This window comes from Ananas comosus, linkage group 16 (assembly GCF_001540865.1).
Source record: "Ananas comosus cultivar F153 linkage group 16, ASM154086v1, whole genome shotgun sequence".
NCBI classification, from domain to species: domain Eukaryota; kingdom Viridiplantae; phylum Streptophyta; class Magnoliopsida; order Poales; family Bromeliaceae; genus Ananas; species Ananas comosus.
In genome coordinates this window covers 4,144,073-4,156,813 of record NC_033636.1, presented here as the reverse complement: position 1 = coordinate 4,156,813, position 12,741 = coordinate 4,144,073, and the positions used below count along the sequence as shown (strand labels likewise).

Below are 12,741 nucleotides of genomic sequence, written 5' to 3'. Positions count from 1 at the left end.
TAATTGCCCACTGGGAACTATAAATTATAGTTCTCACGCCCTCTTTTTCTCGATGTTTTTCAGAGCCTTCCACGCAGGGTGAGGTCAGGGATCGCGGGAAGGGAGTTGCGTCGAGCTAGCTTCCTTTGAGGACGAGTTGCTAGGTGGTCTACCTCTCGATTTATATTTCTTTTTACGAGAGGTTGAGAGTTTTACCAGTATACTAGAGACCACCACTTTTGTACTTTTGAGACAGATCTTGTACCACTTATGACTCCTTTTAATGTCTAGCTTTACTTCTTTACTTTGGTGTAGATGTTAGAACTATACTCGCTCTGATATCATTAGTTGCTAGTTATTTCACTTCTTCTATTTGTCCTACTACTTGCTTTTACTTTCGCTTTTATTGTAGACGCCTTATATGTGTAGACAAATGGCGGGTCTGGGCACGCTACCGGGAGGGCCTCCGCCGGTCCCGGGGCGTGACACAAACCCCCATACAAGTCCCCCAAAATCGGTTTTCCAAAATCGATCACCGTAACTCGCCGAAAGTCCCGAAAATCACACCAGGACGCCATTGGGACCCACTAAGTGTCCCGAAACTCACCGACAACACTCCGATTTGGATGTCTTGGCAGCAAACACGAGGTAACACCACTACACAATTATCATCAGATAAATGTACAAATCCGGGTTCCCGGAAGTGGCTATTTCGACACCGGAACCCACCGTCGCTCACCCGTCATCACCGAACCCACAATATGATGATGACGACCAGCCAACAAGGCTCAGCGACAATTCACTGGGCAACCAAACAACGTCGGAAGAAATGCGAACCGAAACCGCGTTCTTTCGGCGAATTTCGCCGAAAAATGCACCGAAATCGACTCTTCAATTTTCGCAAAAGCTAACGGATCATGGACAATCAGTACAAAGGTCACCACACATGCCTACACACTGCCCACAGTAGCCACAAGGCCCACAATTGCACAAAAGCCCTTGTAGTTACATAAAATCCTAATATTTTATGTAAATCAGGCGATAACATGGTTCGTTCATGCAAACCGAGGACTTTCAAGGTCCACCGAGAAACGTACCGATAGGCCTCGATGTGCCGGAGGCTGTGCTCCTCGTCCGGAGCACATCGGCTCACTGTGGGAGGCGTGGGAGCAACCCAAAAATTCTGCGAACAGCGCGCAGTCGGGGAAAATCGCGCCGAACAGCACTAACCGGATTCTGTTGATCCAAAGAGAGGTGAGCACTGTGATCGGCACTGACCAACAATCACCGTGCTCACCTCCGGAGGCATCAAGACAGCCTCGGATCGTCGAAAAAGTGCGCGCAAACCCGCAACAACAGTCAAAAAGGCCCAAAGGGAGCGACACTGCCGAAACAGCTAAACAGAGCCTTCCCGACAGAAACTAAGATGAGTACAATGATCAGAAGTTTGCCACAATCATCGTGCTCCCTTCCGTAGAGATCGAAGAGCCTCGGATAGCTCGGAACAACAAGCCGCAAAGAAAAACCCTATTTTGAGCTTGGCCGGAGCAAGCTTGCTCCGGCCGGCTTCCGGCGGCACGGCGAGGTGCGCGCGGGCCAGGGATGGGTGCAGGGGAAGAGAGGAGCACAGGGCTCACCTTAGCTGGCGGCGAGGTGCGGTGGCGGCAGCGGCGAAGCAGCCTGAGCCCACACGGGTTAGGGCTCGGGTTCCAAAGCAATGGCGGCCACGGCGGCGGCTTGGAAGCTCAGGGACTACAGCAGGGAGTTGCTGGAGGCCAAAGGGATACCTCGAGTGCGGCCCCGAGCGGCGGCGGCGCGGGGAGGAGAAGTCGCGAGTCCACCTCGGCCCGAGCGGGTCTGGGGCGGTCGCGGCTGGCCGAGGCGGCGGGGCGGCCGGCAGGGGCGGCGNTAGAGACCGAGGCGGCGGCGCTAAAGGCGTGCGGCAGTGGCGACGACCCCTTCGGCCGGGGGCAGGGTGCCGAAGGGTCTCAGGGTTGTCGCCGGTGCGGCACGAGGTGGCGGTGGCAGCGCGGAGTGGAGGCGGCGGCTCAGCTCGGCCCCCAGCTCAGCCCGGCTTGCAAGGCCCAAGCGGCGTGGCGGCGGCGCTCGGGGCGGTTGAGACCGGCGACGGAGGTCACCTGGGCTCCAGGGAAGGCAGCAGGGCAGGGCGAAGGCGGCGGCTGCGCGCGGCTAGGAGGCTAGGGTTACCTCGGCTAAGGTTAGCCCGAGATGGCACCAAGGTGGTTGCAGCGCGGCGGCCACGTTCAGCGACGGCAGCAGGCGGCGGGGGAGGTCGCCGGGGCTACGGGGGTGACGCCGGAGAGGAGAGCAACCTCGGCCTCGTCCTCAACCCGAGATAAAGAGAGGTGGAAGGAGAGAGATGGAGAGGAAAGGTGGCAAAGGTTGCGGCTGCTGCAGCAGCGGCTGCTGGCCGGCCGGGGCTCGGTTGGCAGCGACCGGGGCTCGGTCGGCGGCGGCCGGCGCATGCACGGCGGGGCAGAAGAGAGAGATGAAGGTGGCTCGGAGGGGTGCGGCAAGGCTAGGGTTAGGGTTTCCAATGGGCAAACCCTAGGTGAACTTTATATAGAGAAGTGTACAATTGCGAGTTAGCCTACCAAACCTCAGTATTTAATACTGGGTCCTTCACAGCACGTGTAAAACGCCCGAATACACCTCCACCTTCGGTTTCACGTGAAACGGCACATAAAATGTCGCACTTTTTGCGAAATTACCGTTTTGCCATCACCGGCCCCTCCTCGACAACCCGCGATATCCGCAGATCCGTCCGTCGAACGGATCATGCCAGTGCGATCAGCACAACGGAGACAACAAACCCACCATTTTGTTTCGCCTCGATCGGTCGTGGATTCGCGACAAACCCGGTTCTCTCTCCAGAAGGCAAAATGACGCACAAATACATATAAAACATGTATTTTCATATTTTCTCGAAATCCGTGTTCAAACCCAAGATCCGTTAGCGCCATTGGTTCTAGAATGGCTGAACCATTCGAAACGAGCTATTGGATCGCTATGAACGGAGTCTGATACGCACCGGAAGCGAACTCTACACATTGGCCTCTCCGAAAAACCGAGTTACTATTCACTTTAAGTGAAAACTGTAAATCGCATAAAATCTCCGTTCTAACTCATTTTCTCCCGAAACTTGACGAGTGCTTTTGTAATTAAATTACACACAAAAACATCGTCAACAGAGAGTTTAGCTATACTGCCAAAATCTCAGTCCTTACATGAACAAGATATAATTAATGATTATGCTCAAATTGAATGCTCATGATGAATGTAAGATTCACAATTCAAATTCTCAATCCTCTTGGCTAACCCGTAGGTTTTGCCCAAAGCAACTCACCAACTCATAATCCCAATTGTCAAGGAGGTTACTACGACCCGACGGGATCGTCTTTTGGGGAGGCTACTACAACGCAGTGATAACTACTCCGGAGCTCATCGCTCGAGGGGGAGCTACCACCCTCCGAGCCAAGATATAAAGGCGAGTATGATCCAATCCTTAACTATAAGGATATCAAGTTCAATCCAATTCTTAACTATAAGGATGCAATGCTCATATGACCCTTAACTCTAAGGTTGTTATGTCATAATGCCAACTATGTCATTTACTTGCATTCTCTGTGTCACGCCTGGGTACCTGCGGAAGCATATCCGGTACGTGTACAGACCCGCCATACACCTGCAGTATATAAGGTATTTACAAAGAAGCAAGTCAATAGAAAGAAAACATAGAAAATCCTATCCTGATATCAGAGCAAAGTACAAGTCGATAATGCTATCAACAGAAGAACAAAGAGTAACAAAACCAAAATCTCATATCAAAGAGAAGTAAGAAAACTATAATCTCTGGTTCCACATACTCATATACATCACAGGGCTACTCAAAACATAGGTACAGTGGTAGTCTCTCTAAACACAGGGACATCACCCTCGGCCGTAGCCCGAGTAGCAAGGTAATCAACTAGCACGGTCCAAGCTATGACTAGCTAGACGCGACTCCCTTGCCACGATCCCTAGCTTCTCCTGTAACAGGCTCTGTAAAAACAATAATAAAAGGGCGAGAGAATTATAAACAATAGTTCCCAGTGGGTAAACCGCCAGCCTCGGCGAATTATACCACTAGACTCATGATGTACTGAATGAAAGTAAAAGCAGTAATTGCATGATATATTTATGATCCTAACAAGTAATGAGCATGAAATCAACATGTAATCACTTTCTACAGTAATGAATCATTTGCATAATAAAGGTATAGCAACTGCTGTAATCATGAACATAAACATGAACATAAGCACAATTGTGTAAGTAACTACTGTACACTATAACCGATAACCATTCATTACTGTTAACTGTGATTTAGAACTTTCATTTCATTTAGAATTTTTCTTTCATTCATCAGGACCTACACAAGGTAGTCCGGCTTGCGCCGCGCCTAATGGCCCCGTGGTAGTATACACTCTCCACGGCAATCCACTTTGGCACCCAATCCCGCACGGGCGAGCAACTGTCGCGTAGGCCAACTCCGGAGTACTGGCTTGTAGGGAGCTACCCTAACAAGCGTGTGCGAATGAGCACGATTGCAAGCAAGCAAAGTCCATAGTCCAACATATCTTAAACATCATGGCATAGTATGCTATGTTCTTACTCTTGATCTATTGATCGGAATTCTCAATATAATAACAATGACAATAGCTAGCATCCACTAGATTAGTAAGCACATGAAAGTAATGCTAATTCATATGTGGCATTAGAACTTTCTACTATCAAGGTACTATCAAAACAGTCACAAGTAATGTCATTGTTATCTACTTTACAAACGCATAATTAATATGTCTATTAGTTACTCAACTCAACTAAACATAAATATAAACACGAGCATAAATACAAATATGCATGAGTTTTCTCTACTTCATAGAGGTTCTATTTCCATTATGTCAAACGTTATAGCAAAGATGTTCCAAATCCTTTAGCAACCACATAGTGACAATAACGCACGACTATATCAATTCTATAGTAACATATAGAACATAGGAGACCTTCACTTGCTCTGGTTAGGTCAAACCCACCTATTACTAGCTCAAATCAGCCCAAATGAGTCCCAAGATTTAGCTCACTAGGCCTCGACCCTGCTTCGCTTTAGTCTCCAAAAGTTCTCAAATGTCAACCAATGATGATCCAAAGATCGGTCGCGCTCCCGCCTTGGTTAAAATATCCTCCAAACCAGCTTCTAAGAGCACAGATCAGCACAAAGTGGTTCAAGAACCTGCTGCGAAGAGAACATTCCAAACTGCGTTAATATACCCAATTCACCTGCGTGTAATTCCGAAATAGAGTCATACTTCGCTAATTATCTTTATCGTGATTTAACGCGACTTTTTCTTGAACGAAAATAGATAAGTCACAGCCAAATAACTCCTTTCTACTGCTAACAATCCCTTTTAATTTAGCTAGGAGCAAGGAAATCAAAACGATTCAAAATTCGATACTAAACCTCAAAATAAAAGGTAATTGAGCTAATTACCTTCTAAAGCTGAACTTCAGCCTTCCCTAGTACTAAACTCACTGAAAACTCAGTCACACAAAGTGGTTCAAGAACCTGCTGCGAAGATAACATTCCAAACTGCGTTAATATACCCAATTCACCTGCGTGTAATTCCGAAATAGAGTCATACTTCGCTAATTATCTTTATCGTAATTTAACGCGACTTTTCCTTGAACGAAAATAGATAAGTCACAGCCAAATAACTCCTTTCTACTGCTAACAATCCCTTTTAATTCAGCTAGGAGCAAGGAAACCAAAACGATTCAAAATTCGATACTAAACCTCAAAATAAAAGGAAATTGAGCTAATTACCTTCTAAAGCTGAACTTCAGTCTTCCCCACGTCCCAAAGACTCCCCCTTGAGTCTCCAAACCAGCGAGCAATGAGCGCGGCGCGAAATCGATGTGAATCGGCGGCTTTTCTCTAGAGAAAGAAAAACCCTAGAGAGAGAAAGAGGAGAAGGTGCAAGGCAGCTTCTCTGGACTCTAGCAACCTCCACTGAACATCAGGGGTCGAGCTGGAGTCAAGTAGATAAGTATAAGATGTGAAATTACCAAAATAGCCCTGCTGCCACGTTTCTGCCATTGTGTACCGTTACACAATAATGGCTGTACCGGTACACAATGCAGAAAATTCTGATTTTCGCCAGAGCGATGCACTTTCTTACTTTTAGCCTTTCAATCACTCCCAGACTTGTTCAAAAACTTGTCTAAACCCTTTGGAATATGTAGGGTAACTCCACTTATCATTCCACACACTCGAACTTCGCAATTTGCCAATGTTCAGTGTATTACACTCTAACTTTCATTAGTGTCATTTACACTACATGTTCTTTGTACTCATTCTCTAGCATTCAATACTTATTAATGCCACATTTGTACACTAGCATTCTTGACTCTTTAATGCCACACACTAGGTGTTCGTTCTCTGCATTCATGCTTCACTATGCCACTTATCCTAACATTAATGTAATACACTAGGTCTTAGCAAATCGCCAAGATTCGCGTGTTGTTATCTGTGTTTGGGCCTTCCCATCTTTTGGGGTCGTTGATAGTGTTCCGACCCCTGGCGCGCATCCCGAGGATTGTTGGAGTGGAGACTTGGCACAAAATCCAAAATTGAATTTTTGGTCAGCCTCTCGGAGTAGCACTGCTGCGAGGTTGTGCCGGAACAGCAGCATGGCCTATGTACGGTACAAGATTGATGGGTTGTACCGGTACACCATCGGGCTTGTACGTAACAGAGCCAGACGAGCGACCCCGAAGCCTCGGGTTTGCATTTTTCGTCGCGCCATGTACCGGTACAAGACCGCGTGTACCGGACAGGAGTCAGATTTCGCTTGCGTTTGAACTGCAGGGTGTTTTCGCGATTGTAGCGCATCTATTAGTACGCCCAACCCCCTATAGGCTTCCCTTGAGCTCACAAGCAGACAGGAAAGAAGAGGTAGGGAGTTTCCACACAACCTCCCTCTTATTTCTGTTGATTTTGGTTAGATTTTATTGGTGATTTAAGCCTCTCTTTGTCCCTCTTTTGTTGCGTCCTTGGTGTTCTCCCGTCCATGAGAAGGACTTTGAGCTTGTTTTGGAGGCTTGGTTAGGGGAGATTTTCATGATTTTTGGGGACTTGGATTACTTGCTGGAGCGCTCCAAAGAGTTAGAAAGCTTAGCTATTCTTTTGATCCTTAATTTATGATATTCATGAGATGAATACCTAGAGTGTGATTTAGGGTTTATTTGGTATTTGAATCCTAGGCTTGTGAAGCAGATTGAGTGATTAAGAGGCTCATTGGGTTACATTGGAGTGAACTTTAGCCCTCTTGGATCTTTGGAGACGGGTTTTTTTTGCACTAGAGGTGAGTTCTCTCCCACGTATGCTTGAATAGCTTAATGTTTGGGTATTTGGTTGTTGCTATGGTTCGTGTGACGCTATGTTCTTGTACTCTAGATACTAGGAGGGCTATTGGACATCTTCGTTGGAAGCAACGCAAGGGTTTCGTTTACATCCGGTGGGATTTGGCTTCATGAAAAGAGGACGCGAGCATTCTAAACTCTTCGTATACTATTTTTGAATGCTAATCTTTGCTAAGTAGTATTTATGTGAATTTTGGAACCCGGAATACATGTTTATGTATAAGAAAATTTTCACTCTATATAGTAGAGCATATCTGGGTATTGTGCGTTGCATGTCGGTAGAGCTCTCGCTAGTCATTTGGAAACACGGCTTTAATTGCTTAAAAAGGTTTCAGTTTAGTAATTATGAACATTATGGGATGAGCTTGAACTGAGTGAATGGAAAGTGTCATAAAGGGCACTTAGACTAGCATTTATGAGACTATTGTATTGAGACATAGACTTAGGCCACTTGAACATCTATTATCCATGTTGTAGACATGATGACATAGAGATAGGCCTATGTGAGAGTTGTGATGTATTCCATGTGTAGACATGAGGACTTGGTACTGGTGACAGATCGTTTGACTACTTGCCATTGTGCTTATTCGCACATGCTTGTGAGGTCGCTTCTACAAGCCGGCACTCCGGAGATAGCCATCGCGATTCTATTCGCCGTGCGGGATAGGGCGCCGAAGTGGATTGCCGTGGGACAGGCTGTTCCTAGGGGTGGGATGATGACTACCACGGGAGGGCCATTAGGCAGGCGCACGGCCAGCACGCCTACGTGGGTCTCAGGCACTAGACAGCCTTTCGGGTGGGTCTTTCAGATTTGACTTTGTATATCCTTATGACATGTGGACAATGAGGATAGTGTACTACTTTTACATTGACTAGAATAGTTAACAACGGAACTTTACTATTTCACATTGTGAACTTCATGATGAGTTGTGAGACTTTTATTCATGCATAGTTGTTTTCTACTCATGCTATTTATGCTAAATAAAGATATCATGTTGTAGTAAGTTACATTTTTTTTCCTACCTTTCGCCTTTCTACTTTTATAGTCACTGACATCTTTTGTAGCTTTGGGCCTTGTGGTGCATTCACTGAAGTCAGTAATTGCCCACTGGGAACTATTTTTAATAGTTCTCACGCCCCCGTTTTATGGTTTACTTTTCAGAGCCTTCGGCACCGGCGGAGACACGGGATCGCGGCAAGGGTGTCGCGTAGCTAGCTCGCAGAGAGTCTTTTGTGCTAGGTGGTTATTCCTCCATTTTTTGTTTTGTGAGAGAGGGAGAGGCTTTGTACCATGCATAGAGAGACCACCTTGTACTCCTTTTAGCGCTTGTTATGGGATCCCTATTGTACTTACTTTATGTTTTATTTAGTGAATTTACAGTTTCATCCTTATTCCTTGTTGTAGCATTTAGACATTTATTATGCTCTGATACACCTAGATGTCTTTTATTATTGCTTTATTATTGTTGCTTTTAGACGCCTTATGCGTTTTAGACGTATGGCGGGTCTTGGCACGTGCCGGGCGGGCTTCCGCTGGGTCCCGGGGCGTGACACATTCAAAGCTCATTGATGCCACTCAACTAAGAGTTCAACTCTAGCATACATTGTATTTACTAATGCAACTCGATCCATATGTCATAGTGTCATATTGTTCTTTACCTCATCTAGGTCTTTGTCACCATTCATACATACATAGGGTTCATAGGTTCTCTATCATCTCATATGCATTCGTACTCACAACATGCAACAACACATATCAACACAATCTCAACCACTCTACAATGCATGAAACTCAACATATACATATGCTCAATAAATGAAACTTTAGACATAAAAAAAAATTCGAGAATTTCGGGAAGCACCACCAACCTCGTATGGTTACTTAGGTGCTACAGTTCAATTCTTGTGATTTTTAAACGTCTATTTCTTCGCCAGCGGCAAAACGAAGCCAATTTAGGCTTTTTCTCCAATAACTTTGTGTAGACTCGTCGGATCTTCGAACCGAGTCTCCCAACGCGTCAGAAATACCCCCAATTTAATTTCTACAAGGTCAATTTACCTTGCAACCAACCTAGGGCAAAAGCCCCAATTTTGGAGCCCTAACATGCCATATAGCAATATACACTATAATCCCACTTCAATCAAGCAATAACAAGCTTGAAATCATCTAAGAACTCCTCTAAAACCATCCTTAGGGCATTTAAACTAAACCCTAGGCATTTACCATGAGAAGGTTTGAAGCTTACCTCTAAAAGCTTCCTTACTTGCACCTAGGAAGAAGAAGAGGAAGATGCTCCACTCCTTTGCCTTTTTCTCCACCAAATCTCTCTCTTGGTCCACCCCTTGGAGAGAGAGAGATCCTAGAAAGAGAAAGAGCTCCACCTTTGTCACGCCCCGGGACCGGCGGAGGCCCTCCCGATAGCGTACCCAGACCCGCCATATGTCTACACATATAAGGCGTCTACAATAAAAAGCGGAAGTAAAGCAAGAGGTAGAACAACTAGAAAGAAGTAAAATAACTAGCAACTAATGATATCAGAGCGAGTAAAGTTCTATCATCTACACCAAAGTAAAAAAGTAAGGCTAGACAATAAAAGAAACCATAAGTAGTACACTATCAGTCTCAAAAGTACAAAAATGGTGGTCTCTAGTACACTGGTGAAACCCTCAACCTCTCGCAAAAATAAAAGAAAATACGTCGAGAGGTAGACCACCTAAGCTCGCCTCTCTCTGAAGGGCTAACTCGAAGCGACGCTTTTCCCACGATCCCTAGCCTCTCCCGGCGTGGAAGGCTCTGAAAGAAAACAAAAAACAGGGGGCGTGAGAACTATAATTTATAGTTCTCAGTGGGCAATTACTGACCTCAGCTCAGTGCACCACTAGGCCCCAAAAGAAACGGGTAAGTACTATACGCAATAATGAGAATGATAATAAAAGAAACGGTTTGCATTTAAGAAAGCAAAGTAAAATGCTAAACTACTATGTTGCACATAAGCAAGATGTCAAATGGTTGTACATCTACTACATTCAAATGAAGTATGTCCAAGCATGAATACTATATCCCAGCATAGCGAACAAGTAGGTAACATCATCTACTATGACAATGTATGAAGGATATGCTCTATCATGGTAATGAGTATACTATGATGCAATAAATAGGACTATCAAGTATACTACCTGTCTCAATATGTAATATACAGAACTTTTACAAATTGCGAAGTTCGAGTGTGTGGAATGTGATGTGACACTAACCTACATGTTTTAAAAGGTTAGAACAAGTTTTTGGATGAGTTAGAGGNGGTCTCTCGCTGCGAACCCGAAAAACCAACGTTCGGGAACCGGTCTCTCCCTGCGCGGGACCGGTCTCTCACTGCGTAGGCGCGCTCGGGGACCGGTCTCGCACGCCAGGGACCGGTTGCCTCAGGGCTATCGCAACACTGCTCACTGGGGGACCGGTCTCTCCTTTCAGGGACCGGTCCCCGAGAGTGAAAACTCTCAGGACTCGTCCAAAATTCAGGTTTTTGAACTTTTTAGGTCGGAAAACATTCTACAACCTTCCACCAAGTGTGGAAAAGCTCGAAATACATCCAAACACTCGAACCTCGCAATTTGCAAAGGTCTAGTGTGTTACAACCTTGTTGCTAATGTGAGGGAGAGTGAGAGGGAAATGAGTTACAACCTCATAACATAACCCCCCTAATGTACAATTGCCAAAACACCCCCCAACTTTGTAACTTGTGTAGCCTAAACTGGGCAGTTTTCGGGTACGGGGTCCGGACCCTCTATAGGGACCGGACCCCGAGAGCATCATTCCTGCAATTTTCGCAGCCAAGGTCCGGTCCCTGCAGAGGGTCCGGACCCCGAGAGCAACTTTTGCTTAGTTTTGGCTGATTCTTCACATCTTTGCTCCCAAAGGTCCTTATACCCTATTTAACTCACTTTAATACATTTCGGACGTTCCGAAGCATTCCGAAACAATCGACTTCGCACTTTATCAGTTTCACTAAAGTTCGATACTCTCTACCGAAGTTTCGGTATATTACATGAACAGTGGGACCACCAAGTGAAACTGCATTTTGGGAGCTTTATACTAGAAACCGCATACAGCCAGCATAGAGACATCAACCTTCAAAAGAGAATATTAGACTCATAATGCCCTAGACCATTGAATTACATTAGGTTCAACATCACTAATCTCTCAAAGAGCCATACTAATCTCTATTGTACACATTATGACACTATACGCATGATTGTTTCGCTATGCTGAAGTGACACAACCTGTCGATAATGAGTCAAAGTGTCACGCCCTGGGACCCAGCGAAAGCCCACCGGGCGTGTGCACAGATCCGCCATGTATACCAAGCATTATCGGTGCATCCAAGGCGTCTACAACAACCATAAAAAGAATAGGAACCAATCCTAAACATGGTAATCAGAGCTAGAACATAAATTCTACTACACATGTAAGATGCAAGATATACAACAAGTCTAACAAATGGTACATCTTCAATACTATGAAATCTCGAATAAAATACGATTATACATCATAACTAAACCAAAAGAAAAGTATCTACGGGTCGGACTATAATAACACCGAGGAGGCTCCAGCTAGTCGATGACCCCTTACCAAGGTTTAAAGTGCCGTGGCACGGGGGCGTGCCGCTCCTTCCTTGGCACGCTACGGCACGGGCACGCTTCCGTGCCCACACGTGGTACGCGTGCGTGCCGATGGATACACATGACCTTCTACTAGCACGCTTTGGCACGGACTTATTTAAATTTTTTTTGTTCCAATAAATTTTTATTATGTTATTTTTGAAAAATTTAGACAAATAATTATTAATATTTGCTAGGCATAGCTTACAATACTCATCAATTAATATGCATGTAATCATTTTGAATATAAATGACTAGAACAACCAGAATAGTACCGCAATTACATCTATATTTTTTTTCTTTTTTATTCTTTTAAAAAAAATTTTATCAAAATTTGTTTAGAAGATTGATTTTTGTTCCCCTAATTCACCAAAAGTTTCGCGATGCGACATATTTTGACAAAATATTTTCTGAAGAAAAAATGGATATCTGTGGTAGAAGCGGAGGGCTCGGGCAGAAAAAAAAAAAAAAAAAAAAAAAAAAGCCAAAAATATGTGCCGGCGACACGCACCAGCGTGCCGCTTTGTCTCGAGCGGCACGCAACGGCATGCCGCGAGACTCAAGGGGGGTGCGATGCCCCGCCTGTACCGTGCCCCCTTCTTGGGGGCACGGTACGGCACTCCCCGT

At 45.4% G+C, this 12,741-nt stretch overlaps 2 protein-coding genes across 5 annotated transcripts in view; one reads left to right on the top strand and one right to left on the bottom strand.

The window, feature by feature from the left end:
• Positions 1,582-2,181, top strand: LOC109722598 (spidroin-1-like). Its single transcript, XM_020250694.1, has one exon. The coding sequence runs from the start codon at positions 1,582-1,584 to the stop codon at positions 2,179-2,181; it is 600 nt and encodes a 199-aa protein (XP_020106283.1).
• Positions 3,825-12,741, bottom strand: part of LOC109722246 (probable serine/threonine-protein kinase PBL11) — a 32,065-nt gene continuing 23,148 nt past the window's right edge. For 2 of the 4 annotated variants that reach the window (XR_002219425.1, XR_002219428.1), the window contains one exon: positions 3,825-4,041. The gene's annotated coding sequence lies outside the window, so the exon portion shown is untranslated. Of the gene's footprint in view, positions 4,042-6,050; positions 6,066-12,741 lie in introns of those variants that run through there. The other 2 variants (XR_002219426.1, XR_002219429.1) reach the window with 1 other exon arrangement.